Genomic DNA, 15,850 nt, shown 5'->3' with positions numbered 1-15,850 from the left:
TTTATTCAGCTACTTGGGGCTCACTCACTGATTCGCTTCCCACAAAATGAGAAGATTTGATAGAAATGTAGGAAAATCTTTCTCATGTATACCCTGCTGTACACAACCAAAGCTGTCTGCCACGAAAGGTAATCTATTTTTAAAAAAGCATGTAAAATAAGGCAAACAGTTACATCAATTAATATCTAATATTATATATAAACAAATTATTTATAGGACAGAGACATATGGGGAAATGGAATTTAAGGGGAACCAAACAACACTATGGCAATGATTTGTGGTTTGAAGCAGCATTATCGGTCTCCTGACAAAAGCTAGCAAAAAGACACAAGGTTGAACAAAAAGAACCTTTGTGGAAAAAGAATGCTTCCTTTAAAGTTACATTTTGCTTTTCTACTGGCTGTAGATGGAAAGTTAGCAAAGGAAACAGGTCTATGAATAATCATAGACTTTATTATCTTTGTATTTGCTGCTCCAGAAACTACAATTGCAAAAGCTTTGAAACTTCTTATAAATTACAGCTCCAAACAAATTTACACTGAGATTAAGTGCCCTGTAACAAAATATTGGTTACAAAATATGACTGTCTCAATGCTGATGCAATGTAGCATTATGACCACAGTGACTCACCTTGTTCCTCATTGATAAGGCCCATATACGCATGTGCTTGCGCTTGTCTTTTCCCACCATCAGTTTTTATTAGTTGAGCAGTGTTAAAGCATTGTTCATAAAAGTAATTCCTTAACTGTTTCTCCTCAGAGTCGTCGAAGCAGTAGGCCACGTTAAGCTGGTTATCATAAACTTCCTCAGAGTTCCCTTTAAAAACAAATAATAGTGAAAATGCTAATTTTCATCAGCTTTCACAAATCTTACAGCAATAGCCATATAATGAAAATGAAGGGCTATTAATTTACCCAGAAGCCAAACACTATCAAGTTCTCCTACATATTCAAGGAAATGTAAGGAGAAAATGATAACCTACAAATCAGGCATAAATGAAAACTTGATCTATATAAACAATTTGCTATTATTTTTGTGTACAAAACCAAAACTTCAATCAATAAAACACAAAGAGCCTCTATAAGATATCAACAGGTTGAAAGACAGAAGCAGAGCGAGCAAAAACCCTTACGCATTCAGTCTCTACTGGAGAAGTATTTGAACCAGTGAGACCTCAAAGACACCGGGAGCTTTCAAAACAGATCTAAGGTAGCAACTTATGATGGAGACAAAGAACCAAAGAGAACACCCTGCAAGCACCACCCATTAATTTTACATCATTGAAAACATTTAAAGTAACGCTAATAAGAAATGCTTTCAGTTTTCCATCTACGTTATTGTTTTTTAATACCTTAACACTCTTACATATTAAGGATCAACTGAAATTTTAACTTTTGGCATAAAAAGCCCACCAAGGTACTGAGCTCAGAACAAACCTGGGAAGCAGGGGGGCTTAAAGTCTTAGATCTCCTTTAGGATCTGAAGAAAAAACATATTCAGTTGGCACTTTGTATGTCTCATCAGCTAGCTAAATGAGTACACACCATCCCTAATATTTATAGAAACACTGCAAATCCCAATTCTAAGTAGCATTACGAAATGCATTATTCACAATTCAAAATTACTGAATGAGATTGTCTATATAAATTGCCTCTGTCACAAGAGCACATTAAAAAAAGAACATGCACAAAAACACAAGAGGTTATTAAAAAACCCTATTAATTTGGATTAGAGATCTAAAACTCGCCTAACTACTTGTCATACTGCTTCTCTCTAGGGTTGTTTGAAAAATATATTCCCTACACGATGACAAAGAACCTATGAGATAAAAAAAGTGCACCAAGAATCTATAGATTTGGAAGCTAAATTTACCACTGGCAAAACTAAATTAATTTTATTTCCAAACTCTGCTTATGTTAGTTGAGAATACAAATAATTATGATTTCCTACTTTGTTTGTGGCTGTGAAATGAGAATAAGCCAAATAGCATGCTCTTAAAACAATTTTCATATAGTTGGGTAAAGAAGGAGTTAAGAACTGAAGTGCTGCAGCAGGTAAAAGAATGTTTGGATAAGCCAGATGTGTGAACAGAGCAGCTCTGCTTTCAGTAGTTCTGCAATTTCTAAGCTTTGCTCAACAAAAGAGAAAAAAGAGAAAAGAAAGGAAAAAAGCTCTCTTACACATGATATGGAACAACACAGAAATCAACACAGAAAAAGGCACCTAATTTCAACACAGCTCTCACTCGAAGCTCAGATCTTTTCTAAGTATTTTATAACTGTGATACTGTATCAAAACACTTTGATAAAAGGATGCCATTAAATTTCCTTACTTTCTTCCTTTCTTCCCTTCTTTCTTTCTTTCTTATTTTATCTCTGAGAAGATTTGGGGAAAATCCAACTTCCAAACAGGACTAATTTCTGACTATAAATTATGTCATTTATGAGTCACTAGCATTGTTTAGAATAAAAAGCAGCAATTACTCAAAAAAGTACTTCGCTTGCATCTCTAAACCACACATCTCTGCTCCAGTGTGTTCTATCTCAAAATTTTGAATTATACATATTCTTAGGGAAAGTAATATAAATCCCTCATTAGTCTGCCCAATACAACCAATTCAGATATAGCCACTGTTTATCTAGGCAGTATCAAGCAGATATGCTTGGCTATGATTTATTTCAGCCCAACTTAAACATCTGTTGCAGCATAAAAGAACACTTTTGAAGATTATCTCAAATGTAGAAAGCAGAGGTTCCCACCACGATTACAAGCAATGAATCAAATAACCACACAAAAAAAGAAATATGAAAACAAAATTTGTTCAATAACTGAATCTAAGGTAATAATACACATTAGGTGTTGTTTACAGCTGAGTGAACATGAACTTAGAAGTTAGCAGGTATACGCAAATAGTTGCAACAGGGCAGTAAGAGGAAAGAGAATGGGATTGTCATTGGGAAAGAAGCTTTGTTGCCTTTGAAATATTTGCTACAAAGTATCAAGGCACTAATGCTACAGGACATTATGCAGATCACTTCTGGTAGCGCCCTACAAATCTCAAGAGATGGTACCGACCTGAGGCGGGCTATTGCTACAGCCACGGCTTGATTGAATGAACTGTAACGTGACCCTCCGATGACTACCCTGCTGGTGAATAACAATGAGAGGTGCACAGAGACAACCATTTCTCCGTATTAGTCCTGGACAGTGGCTGACCAGGTACGCTGGAGTCACAATAAAACAAACCCCAAAGACAGATGTTTAAAAGTCATATTCTCTTTGGGATTCAAAGTCTCTCTGACTTACAAATCAAGAAATCCATTGATATTATTCTGACAGAGGTATAGCCAGCATGTCAGATTTAGTGAAAGTGAACTTTCATCTCCTCCGGAGAAGAAAAATATTAGAATAGATAAACACAATCTTCTATAAAGTCTCCCATAGGTACTCCTGTCAATAAAGTTTTGACCTCTCTGATTTTTTACAGAAAATTCTCTACATCTGTTAATAGAATACATGTGGAGAAATCTTTAAGTATCTTCCAATGATATGTTAAAAAATTATATACACATATATATATAAAATATCACCTATCACAGAGAGAATGACACCACTGGAATACAATACCAAATGAATAGAAAGAAAAGTCTGAGACGCACACAACTGTGAAGCAGCTCCTGCAAGAGAAATTCTTGTTTTAAAATGAGAAAAATAAAAGAAAGCATAGAGATAGAAGTTCAAATGCTGTTCCTAGTAATATTTCAAAAAGTACTTTTACTCCAAAACCAATGGAAGCTGAATTCAGATTTCCCAGAATATTTAGGATACAGGATTAAAATAATGCTGCAAAGATGAGCATAATGGCTACCCAAAATGGCAGCTAAGTAGAACAAACAGAACTCAATGGAGCAGATGACAGTGAAGCTTGATACTCTGTGGTTGAAATGGGACAGGGAACACATCTTATGTGCAATTATCCAATATAAAATGCGGGTTTTTTCAATGTCAAATTACCAAATTTAAGGCAGCAATATTTCATATGAATTCTGTTCACTTAAGCATTTGTTTGTGCTTTTTTTCTTAGTTTTTAATAAACAAGAATTGCCATGTTATATTGTAGTACTTATTTTGCACTTTCAAAAATGTTTTTACAACAAAACATAAAATACAGAAAATTGGCTTATTTTGTTTTATTTGATTTGGACTTTTCAAAATATTTTACTTTCATCATCCTGTACAGTGGAAAAATGGGTATGTACTTAAGGAAAGTATTTCTATCAAGTTTTACTGAGGTCTTTCTGCTGAAAAGATTTAAGAAAATCCCTTCCACTTGAGTTTAAGCATAACACCCCATATGTTACGCACATATAGGGTTTCCTGCTCTGCATCAGAATCTCTTCATGTGCATCTCAACAGTCACATAGACTCTCTCCATGTTATGCTAAAGCCATAGGCCTTGGATCAGTGCACTGAGTAAAACACTGGTTTGTACTTGGACTGTCATCAGGAACATCTGGCAAGCAAAGGCATGCATGGAGCAGAGGGTAATTCAGGTTTGTGGCCTGCACACTGGTGTTCAGCTATTCATCAACTGAATAGTGCAAAGCTCAGGGACAGAGAGGCGGAGGCTGGGTATGCCAATCCCAAATGATTTAGGAGTTAAGTACTACTGCTGCCACGGCTGTATCATCTGCTTTTTGACAGAATGTAGTAAAAGAAAGGAAAAGAAGTACCAGAGTGAGTATTAGAGAGGAGATGAAAACAACATCCTGAAGAGATCCTGGTTTGGTATTTTCCCTGAAGAAAAAAACACTGTTCTTGTTAACAGAAAACAAAACTTGCACTTCAGAACCTCACCTTTAAAATACAGGTATCAGAAAGAAATTTTTCAACATCTATCTCTGTCCAAATATTTTCTACTGAAGGGATTACCAGTCAGTCCTTTGTTCCTGCCAGGCAAAGGCCATGTGGAAACTTTTCAACAGCTGGTAACACTCATCTTCCAGTTCAGTTACTTGTTTTTAGCGAGTATGGCTGAATTATAGCTGACCACTCATCCTTGAAGACATATCAAGGAGTGCCTTAAGATCACTGGAGTCACTAGGAGTCATTTTTTATGTCAGAATGAGACACCATTAGTACTGGAAGTTTCATTTTTCTCTTGCCTGAGAGATCAATACCGGGGGCTCAGTAGCAAGAAGACAGCTGATGTCATGAAGAGTTCACATTCAGAAACATACAGGATGAAGGCTGTTGAGCCAATAAGGAGCATCAACAGGAAAAGAATCACGCTGCAGTCAGTTTATTTCTACCTCAATTCATACACAGCAAAGAGTCAGTCCCATCTGCTTGCTAAGGACAACCACTTGCAGCTAGGAACCTTTTCCCAAAAAGCTTAGCCATAAGCTGCACTCACTGAGCTAATATACACAAATGCAAATGAAGAAAGTGCACTATGGAGTAGCATGGACACAATCAAATTATTAGGTAGCAGGGCAAACAGGGTGAACAACTTACCTCCATCGCTAAGCACACAAACAGAATATATTCAAAGTACAATCTATGCAAAGGTGCTAAGAAATTAGCTGGATACACATTTGCCATATATGGATAAACTTCTCTAGTAACAGTAACGCAAGGCAATTCAACTGGTCACTTGTGACACCAATGGGGAACTCCAAGCCCAAAATAAGAACATACTACTTCTGTTAGAGGCAATGAGGCACAATTTAAAACACAGAAATGCAACTTCTGTTGAAGCCAGCTGGCTACATTTTGAGAAGTCTTGGCATCATTCCAGGGAAGAATCCTTTCACTTCTAAAAGTTAATAATAATAAATTATAGCTAGTCACTCCATTGTTCTCTAGCAACTACTACATTTTTTTTTCCTGTGAACAGCATAAAGTAGAGAAGAACAAGCCCGCTTCAGAAAACAAAAGCATTCCTTCGCCTGTTCCCTCAAAACCAAACAAAAATTAGCTCCTCCTAGAAAATATTGAATGAACTTTTGGTATGTTTACCTTTCCTTCTTTCTTTTCTTTCCCCCTCAACATAACATGGGCAATAAGGTTATCACATTTTTTTCTAGTCGAGCCTAAGGCATAAGTGAAATCTTATAGAAAAGTTTTTCCCCATAAAATGCTAAATTCATTTTTTGACCTTCAGTACCTCAAACACAGAAAGATTTTCTAGTGTTAACGCACCAAATGTTCTCACCAAATGTGATTCATGCTTCTTCATGTAGTTTATAAAGTACCTTTTGCAATGAGAACAAATACTAATTCACACTGACAAAAGTTTGCTCTGTACTGAAGAAAAAAAAAGCTAAGTTAGCACTTCCTTCTAATTCTTTGTCTCTGATATTCTCTAGAAAAAGGGTCAGCAGCCTGTAGCACTTGCACAGATTTAGCATTTGGCATATCACAAAGGTTGCACAGGGTCTAAGAAAAGCAACAGCTCCTGGGTCATAATGCCAACTCTCCACCAGCTGCCCCAGTGATCAGCTAACAAGCTGTGTCTTGCCCCTTGGAAAGCATGTTCACTGAATATTAGCTCAATGCACTGGTTCTGACACAGGGAACAGAGTCACCTGCTACTGACTGACTCACTGCAGCTACTGAACAGCGTGACTTCCCCTGGTTTGTCTCCCCTGCTCCAGCAAAGTAAAGTCAGTGGCTGAGAGGTATTTTCCTTAAAGAATTCTTGAGTTGTACCTCGACTTGCGTTGTCTGGAAGGAGAATGCAATACAGGTAACCAACCACTCTAGCAAGCACTGATCACAGGGTCTTTGTGGTTTACATTACAGCACAGGTAAGGATTCAGTTTGGGTTCACATCTCCATTCAATAAGCAATTCAGATGCAATCCAAGGAACTGACCTCCCTCTGAAATACCAGATTGATGCTTTATGGTACAATCCATGTACTGCTGTTCTTCTTGTAGGCTCAGTGCTAACCAACTTACAAAACTAGAGCTATACAATAATTTGAGGAGATAATTCAAAGAACTGGCTTCACCCAATGAGCATATAGATCCAAAAACCAAATTAGCAATGCATTTTAAAACAATAAGGCAGACAGTAGCAGCCAGGTAACAATTTAAAGAATCAGTTATACTCTCATGGTAAAATGCATGCAAAGAACACATAAAAGCTATTGTAAGTATTTTTGTCTGAGGAACAGCAACATCCATCATTATAATAAGCTGTTCTCCCAGGCATACATTAATCTGGGTGTTAAAAAATTCCAAAAGGTAAGCAAAGGACTTGGGTATTTTTCCTTTGTTACTACTTTTCCCTATGACCCACCCAAATGCACACAGATAAAGAGCCAAATTTTATCTGGGGTCTTAGACAAACAAAATAGACGCAAAATTAACCCTATTTAGCTGTGCCTATGCAGGGTATGGACATCGTTTGTTCTAAGGATGTCAGCAGCCAAAGATTTTCAGTCAGCAGTTCTCACTGTCAGTCTGGAATGGGACTGTGGTTTCCAACACTTCCTCTTGCTAACACACAGAAAAGTACTGAATGGGTGCTAGGGAGCTCTGCTTCTTCAAAGGGATTACAACATCAATCCCAAGGACAATTATACCTTTCGGTGAAATTAGTCTGGCAACAGGGCATTCAATTCAACAGCCTCAAGATATATATTTTTCTTATTGAAAAAGGCAACATTTATCAAGGTATACAACATTATCATATTATACAACTAATGCCAAGCTATGTAGACTACTTTGGCATATATCCTGAGTTCTTTAAAACATCCTAAAAGTATACTTACTTACACTTATTTAAACAGGTATATCATTTTTTAATTTTTAAGCTACTGATATCAAAACTACTAGAAAGAAAGACTAGTGCATGATAGTGAAGGAAGTTCAAAGAATAATTGGAAACAACTGTATTCTGATGTCCAAAACATTTACATTGCTTGCATCAAGGAAGACCAAAGAAGAATGCATTCAACAAGTATCATCAATATTTCTGCCAAATACTTTCCATTTTTTTTTTCTTTTTTAAAATAATGCTGTACTTAAGGCAGAACAACCATCAGCTTTTTGACTTTTTTATTTTTTTTGAGAAGATGCAGAGATTACTGTTAGCTTTTTATTTTTAAATACTTGGAAAGTATTCAAATGCAATGGCAATGAGATGAAGTTAGAAAAACAGATTTTGCAAGCAGTATAATACCAGCCTAAAAGAAGGACTGCTGTATGATTCGAAGTTCCATTGAAATGTTCCATTAGAAACAAGAACTGAGAGAATGCTCAATGGTATATTTGAAGGTAAACAGTTTGTATAAAAAAACACTGGTAAACAATCGCGATTTTCAAATGTAGAAGTAATTAAATTAATTGCTCTTTGATATTAGCCTCCACATCATAATGGGCTGCTTTGATTAATTCAGTCCAAGCAAACAATTTACTTGCAACATCGTAGCATCAATAATTGCAATCAGTCAGGAAAAGAAAACATAAACATATTCCACCAATAAGTATGTAAAGTGGATGAATGAATGCCTAACTTTCTATCTGCACTTTGCTAAGAGCTCTAAAATGCTGAACTTAAGGGCAGCAGATCTAATTGAAATTCACACTGAGACAGCTACACTGTGAGGCATCAAAATATCAGGTGAAAAAACTAAAGAACAAATGGGAAAACTTTTTACTAAGATAAGCTATGTTTCATTTTTGTTTTGCCACTTCCACTTCAAAAACAATCCTCCCATGAAGTTTAAATTAATAAAAAAATTACAAATCATAAAGTTTTTTGTCATACTTGCTGTTCTTTTTCACCACAACTGTAGCTTGGGATGCTGTATCTGAGACAGGTAAATTTTCAGTATAATGTTACTGCAGAAGTCTCACACCTCACTGCCACAAATATTACTTAAAGCATTTTAAGCCATATTTGGCTTGAATTGTGGTGGCTGAGGAGCAAACACAGGTCAGCTGCTGTTGCAACTGCTACACTGCAGTAAATTCCAGCTGAAGGATGAACTGAACTGTGGTACAGTTTTAAAATGTTTTCAACTGGAGTTGTCGTAAGATCATAAGCCAGAGCTCCGAGCAATTTGATTAGAATCAGAGAGAAACAGGATTAGTGGAACTCCAGAATTAGTATTTGATGAGCTGTGTAATTCATACGTTATATTTGCATCACTACTAGCTGTAACATCTGCAGTATGAATCAACATCCATCCCCTCATGTGCCATAGCTCTGGCCTCACATGAAATGCAGATTTGTGCCAAGGTATATACTGAAAAAAATCAGAACTCTCACCATTCCACAATCAAAGAATTCATTAATGATTTGCTGCTTAAACATTTGTCAGGTCTGCTGGCAGGTTCTCATTACTTAGCCTTCATTTTAACCAACGTCAGCAGGTAAAATTTGGAGATACTCCCTTCTAGAGGCAAGACTCCATCAGTCAGTCAATTGGCAGCATCCTGTCTCTCATGGAACCCAGCATGCAATGAATGCCAAGTTCACTGAGAGAAAGGCCTCTGCCTTTCACTGGGCAGAACCTGAATTTACTTCTCTGGGAGGATACTTGCCAAATCTATTGGCATGTACCAGTTAGCAACGCTAGAGAAAATCTTGCACAGAAGGAGAGCAAAGTATTCTCCCCTCAAGCAGCTTCAGGAAGCATGCTCATCCAGATATTCCATACCCACTACTTTTGAACACTAGCACAAAGGCAGAATGCTTATGTGTATCAAGGTAGTCTCAGTGTAAAATGTCTCTTTCATACTTCTGCAAACTACAGAGGTGCCTGTTCAGGCTTTAATCATACTCAGAAAAATCTGAAGATACTTTTCCATAATGGACTGGTTAGACTTCCTGCCTAGGATTACAGCCAATTAAATAAATATATATTTTGGCTTTAAAGTAAACATAAACATTTTAAATGAACAGGATTTTTTGTTTGTTTGTTTGTTTGTTTTTGGTTTTTTTTTGTTTTGTTTTTTAGTGCTGAAAGTTTTTGTTATTGCTGTTCCCTTTTAAAACGAAGCGTTCAAAGTTTCAGTAAGAAAGCTTGAGTCTCAAACTCTCAAGCTTTATTTTAGATTTTTCTCTTTGTAATGATGAAAACACTACTTGAAACAAGCAAGATATAATGAAATCAGCTCTGCTGTGAGACAGGACTGTAGTTTTACCTGCTTCCTTCCCTTCAATTATTCCAAAGGAGAAAGACAAAGTAAGTTATATCACTATTTATAGTCAAACAAAATGATAAAGAAGAGTGCTTAGTAAACAGTAGGCAATAGAGAAAATACAGTAATTTGGAGTTACGTCTTCACTAATATCTAGTAATTCACAGGTGACATGTTACAGCTACGTGATGTATTTTATTTGACACGTTCACAGTCTTTTTAAGGTCAGTCACAAATCCAAACAGTTAGCAGACAGATTATTTAATAAAATCAAATTTATACAACTATTACTGTGAGAAGCAGCGTTTCACCTATTAATTTTTTTTCTAATACAAAACCGGCTAGTCAAATCAACACAGAAAGAAAAACAATAAATAATGAAGTTACGAGAAAATGTTTGAGATGTTATCAAAGCTATAAATACACAAAACATTTCTAATGATATTATAACGCACTCCACACGTTTTCGCTTTTTTTTTCCCCCCCTCTCCCGATATCTGCAGCTCCTAATCATTTATTCTATAAATACAGCTTAGTCGACTAAGGCTGAAATGTGCTAAGATGCAGTAACGTTTCAAATTCATACATGAAACAATTTGGAAGCTTCCCCCAGGCATTCGCGGCTGCGGCTCCCGCTGCTCTGCTACCCACAATCCCCCCATTTACCTGCTCGCTGGGCTGCCTCAGCCCTGGTCAGGAAGTGGTAAAGCTGATCCAGCTTATCAGGCTGCTCCTCCAGGGACTGCCGCTGCCATATGGCTGACCCAGGCCCTGCAGCCTCCCTCAAGGCATTCCACTTCTGTATCAGAGTGAAGAGCTCGGAGAAGGACTTGTGATAACCCTGTCGCAGCATGTCTATGCAGATGTTCTTCTTGTATGAATTCCTGTTACTGGGAATAAGAAGGACGGATTTTAAGCCTTTAAACCCATATTCTCTTCTCCACCTTACCAAATAAGTACAGATACAGCTTTCAAGACCAGATCTCTGCAGATCACCAGCAGGGAACGTTTTTTTCTTTCCTCTTCTCAAAAAGCATTCTGCCAAAACACAATTACAAATATCCCCCCCTCGGGAAGTGAACTTGGTATTAAAGAAACACCCAATTATACTTTGCAAACATGCTCAAAATGTACTGGTATCCTTCAGCTGGTACTGGTAAAAAAAAATAAGAATAATTAAAAAAAAATTAAAAAAATGCTGACTGATGGGAAAAATACATGTTTTCATTAGTTTATGAAAACACAATAAACTCTTAGTTTGCTTTAAAACAGCGCACAGGGAAAAATGTAGCAGATTCCACACGTTAAAAAGAAAAAAAAAAAGTGTATGTTAAATAGTTTTGCTGTAGGATATAATGCCTTGGTTTAAAATGTCAAACAAATGCTATGCCAGAAACATAATCATTAGATATTATTTTTCTTTTTAGCATAGAATTTCGGCTGGGACTGGTTTACTCCCTAATTTTAAAATCAAAGGATGCAATGATGAATTTATATCCAAGTTATCCCATTCATAAATTCTGATAAAATATACATATCAAAAAATTGCATAATGAAATAGTCTCAAGAGGTAATACGTCTTTTTAGGTATTATTTATGGAAATAATCCAAACATTTCTTTTATGTGGCATGAAACAATTACTGTGTCCCATCCTGGAGAAAGCTATGAGTCCAATGGGACCACCTGCATCACTGAAGTACAGATCTAAATGTCTGCAGAAGTAGGTCTCCAGTTTGAGAAAACAAATCCTTGTCCCAGTGAAATGACAGGGGCCTAGATATGGTAATTTTATTTCGCAGATTCCATTCAAGTTTTCAATATGTTTCCCAAACTGTCTTTTTAGATGAGATTCTATTTAAGTACAAATTCTCAGCGGCTATAAAATAAATATGGAATTTTGAAAACTGAGATTTACACAGTATGCAAGAAATTCAGATGATCTCACACTGAACAATACCCCAATGAGACCAATTGTCCTAGCCTACAAAGAGCTACTGTAGCTTTTTAAAATGGAATTCATATAAAAATGTCTTAACTAGATATCAATAAAGGAAAGAGTAACATGAGACATGATAAGTAAATACTCTGCATTATTTCATGTTCAGTACCATTAAAAGAAATCTACTAATTACTATGTAGATTCACATTAATCCAGCATATGTATTTCTTACACTCCTGTAGCAGAACTCAAAACAAAAACATTACACAACTCTAAAAGATACGTGAGTACTTAAAATACAGTTCTCAGTTCTGAATTTATTTGTGTGTATGTTTTGTTAAGATTAAAAACACATACTATTCATACATATAAAAGAAAACACATAACTGTTCCTTACCAGAAAACATTTGCAACATTTATCTTCAAAAACTGAGAAGAGAAATATATTAACATCCATACTTCAGTGGGCCAAAATATTTCTGGTACATCCCACGTTCACAGTATGCAGCCTCAAAATACTGTGTAGTTATATTCATATGGTGCAATTTATTCTTTACTTTTTATATGTAAGATTTATTCTTTTTAAATTTCTATTTAACCATTTATAGAAATGAAGACGACTTTTAAGCAAAAAATTTCCACCACCTTTCAAAGGATGAGAACCAAATCTTCCAGTAATAGGATTTCACAACAATGGAATAAAGACTGTATACAGATCTGCACATCTGTATTTATCTACCTACTGTGGTCTGTACATTACATATGTGTACATGTCTTAGATGACTGTATGTGCTAGAAGTAAAGAAGTAATTAGCTGCTTAAATATATTAATAAATTATTATTCATATATATATATTAATGTATTAATATTCATTCATATATTAAAAATATACATATACGTAATAAATAAAATATTGGTATGCTCATTTTTAGCTCTTAATACCCAGTACCAATATTTTGAATCAACAGAAAATCTGTGCATTTTACCTGATATCAAAGCACATTTTCTGTAAAAGACAGTGTTATCATCAAATGAATAGAAGAAAACAAACAAACAAAAATGCTGGAATATAAGTCTGTCCTAAAAATTAGTTTTACTATTCTTTTAATACAAGCCCATGCCAATTAATAAAGAGATTCAGATAGTAGTTAAGATGCCAAATGTATGGAATGCATTTATTCTTAGATAATGAGGACTGGATTGGCAACACACAAGCAATGAGACTATCTACTACTGTATAACCACTCAGATTTTGGAGGCACAAGGATGTAAGCTGTTTCCCAAAGTTATAGAATCATAGAATTGCTCAGATTAGAAAAGACCTTAAAGATTATCAAGTCCAATAACAACCTGACCATGCTACCTCTAACCCAGCACTAAATCCTGTCCCTGAGCACCACATCCAAACAGTTTTTAAACACATCCAGGGATGGTGACTCAACCACCTCCCTGGGGAGACCATTCCAGTGCTTAACAACCTTTTCAGTAAAGGAGCGTTTCCTGATATCCAAAAAGCAAAATAGTACATTTGTTTCCTTTAAGAAGTTTAGGACATAAGATGTGACTGATAATACAGAAAGTATAGAGAAAGGGCAGAAACGAATGATATGGGGATGAATGTTACGGGTGAAACCTCCTAAATGAGAGTTTGGCACAGTAACCAATTCTGAATTTGTTTCAGTTCTCTCAGTGATTCCAGACAAAAATCCTCTCCAGAAAGCAGCGCTTTTAGCCAGAGTGGTGCAGGTGACAGAAGCAAAGGTCAAGAAGAACTTTTCATGGTACCTTGAAATAAACCATGCATTGTCAATAATCAACATGCTTTTCATATCTTTTCCTATAATATCACACAGCATGTGAAGTGAGATACATTGCTGCAGATAACTTTATTCTTGATATCAATATCAAAAACAGATACCTAATTAGATGTCCATGATTTATTTTATAAAGTCCAGCTGTTAGCTTTACGTTTCCTCTGCATTAATAAACCAGGTTATGCTAAACCTTTTGGCTTTCTATTTTTTACACTAATTACGATATATTAAGAAATAGAGAAGTTTACTTTATCGCACCCACCCGATTTTAGGCTTCTTTCGAACAATTATGTTACTCGGAGAAGGAAAATGAAAGAAGACTGCCCTTTTATTTGGTTGAAGCGGAGACGTTCAAGGGGTTTAATGGTCTCTGGGGGCATCTACTGGAAATGTGGAAAACTGCAGTCACGACGCGTTAATCACGCCGCTGTCAAAGCGACGAGGCACGGCCGCAGAACAAAGGGAAGAGCCGCCCCGCTAGCAGCCGGAGCAGCGACTTTATGTTTAAAGCTGAGAGCAATGGTTCTGTTTCTAATCTAAATCACACACATTTCTTTTTTTCCTGAATCCATTTCGATCGACAGATGATACTTAACACACAGAAGATGCTGGGAACCCACTGCTCACCTGCCCACACGCTGGTCTCCGTTGATGCTATCAGATGTTTATTTATGCAGGTCGGGTCACACAGTGACGTGAGGTCCGCTTAGCGATCTGGTTGGGTACTATACATTTGGCATACGTGCAGTTACTGTGATGCAGTATTTTATAGCTACTTAGATAATTTCCTTTTATGGACTTGTTTTATTTTTGTTGTTGCTATTCTAAAACTATCCGGAGCCACCCTGAGGAAACTGATTTGAGCATAGAAGCCTGACTCTAATCTGTACTTGCTTATGCAAAAATCATAAACGCCCATGTTCACTGAAGCTAATGAAACAACACTGCTGCTGCAATCTCAGGCATCTGCTGGTACCGTACTGTTACAGGACTCTTAAGTAATGCTTGGAGACTGGGAGTGCCATCCCTTAACTGCTAGTCCTATGGCATTCTGCCCTTCACAGAGAGAAAAGGAGACAGAAATTAAGAGGCCACGAGACAGGTGCTGGTAATAATCAGAACACTCAACATGTCATGTCACAACAGAATTTGTTACCGTGAGCTTACATCTCCAGGCCTCCCACCTGGAGTGGTCAATGGCAACATGCAAAATAGATACAGAAGGCTACGGTTGGGTCACCATCCCTGGATGTGTTTAAAAACTGTTTGGATGTGGTGCTCAGGGACATGACTTAGCGGAGGGTTGTTAGAGTTAGGGTAGCATGGTCAGGTTGTGATTGGTCTTGATAATCTTTAAGGTCTTTTCCAACCTGAGCAATTCTATGAGTCTATTTTTTTTTAAACAAGGATTGTTTCTTTAAATTTGCTAGGATTTAACAAGTACTGTAGGTTCATGTCAGATGCTGACTACAGTACAAGTACTGTAACAATTTCATTTTCTAAAGCAGAAAATGGGATAGATTAAACAATGAGAGTATGTAAAATTGAAAAGCATTAACAGTTTCAAATAATTACTACACCAATTATTGTAATGTTTAGAAACTGTATTCAAAGACATTTCATTAACTTGTTTTTTTTTTGCGAGCCAAGCCCTCAGTGCTTAACAAACTTTCCCCACACACTGCTAACAATACAGAGCTGTTTAACTGAAACAGGACACAACCCTCTTTAATCCTAGTTTAAGGACTGCCTGCTTAAATACTTTTAATGAAATAAGGTAATCTCATTTAAGAAAAATACGAAAGTACGGTAAATGCTGTTAAGCAGTAATAGACAGTAACATGAGCATTTTTTATTATTAAATCTGAGATATACATGATATTGGGGTCAGGTGCACGTTTTTAATTCCCAAACTATGAAGACAAAATAGCTGATG

General features: G+C 36.4%; 1 protein-coding gene across 4 annotated transcripts in view; it reads right to left on the bottom strand.

Annotated features, from left to right (window-relative positions):
• The window catches only part of TTC29 (tetratricopeptide repeat domain 29), a 356,916-nt gene that overhangs the window by 88,185 nt on the left and 252,881 nt on the right, over window positions 1-15,850 (bottom strand). For all 4 annotated transcript variants that reach the window (XM_052690222.1, XM_052690223.1, XM_052690225.1 and 1 more), the window contains 2 exons: window positions 10,826-11,049; window positions 631-816 (listed from right to left, as the gene is read on the bottom strand). In XM_052690222.1, the coding sequence (XP_052546182.1) occupies window positions 631-816; window positions 10,826-11,049 (410 nt within the window). The remainder of the gene's footprint in view (window positions 1-630; window positions 817-10,825; window positions 11,050-15,850) is intronic.

The sequence above is a fragment of the Tympanuchus pallidicinctus genome, unplaced genomic scaffold (assembly GCF_026119805.1).
Source record: "Tympanuchus pallidicinctus isolate F22 unplaced genomic scaffold, pur_lepc_1.0 scaffold26, whole genome shotgun sequence".
Lineage (NCBI taxonomy): Eukaryota > Metazoa > Chordata > Aves > Galliformes > Phasianidae > Tympanuchus > Tympanuchus pallidicinctus.
The sequence above is the reverse complement of the archived record's forward strand: the minus strand, read 5'-3'. Positions and strand labels throughout refer to the sequence as shown.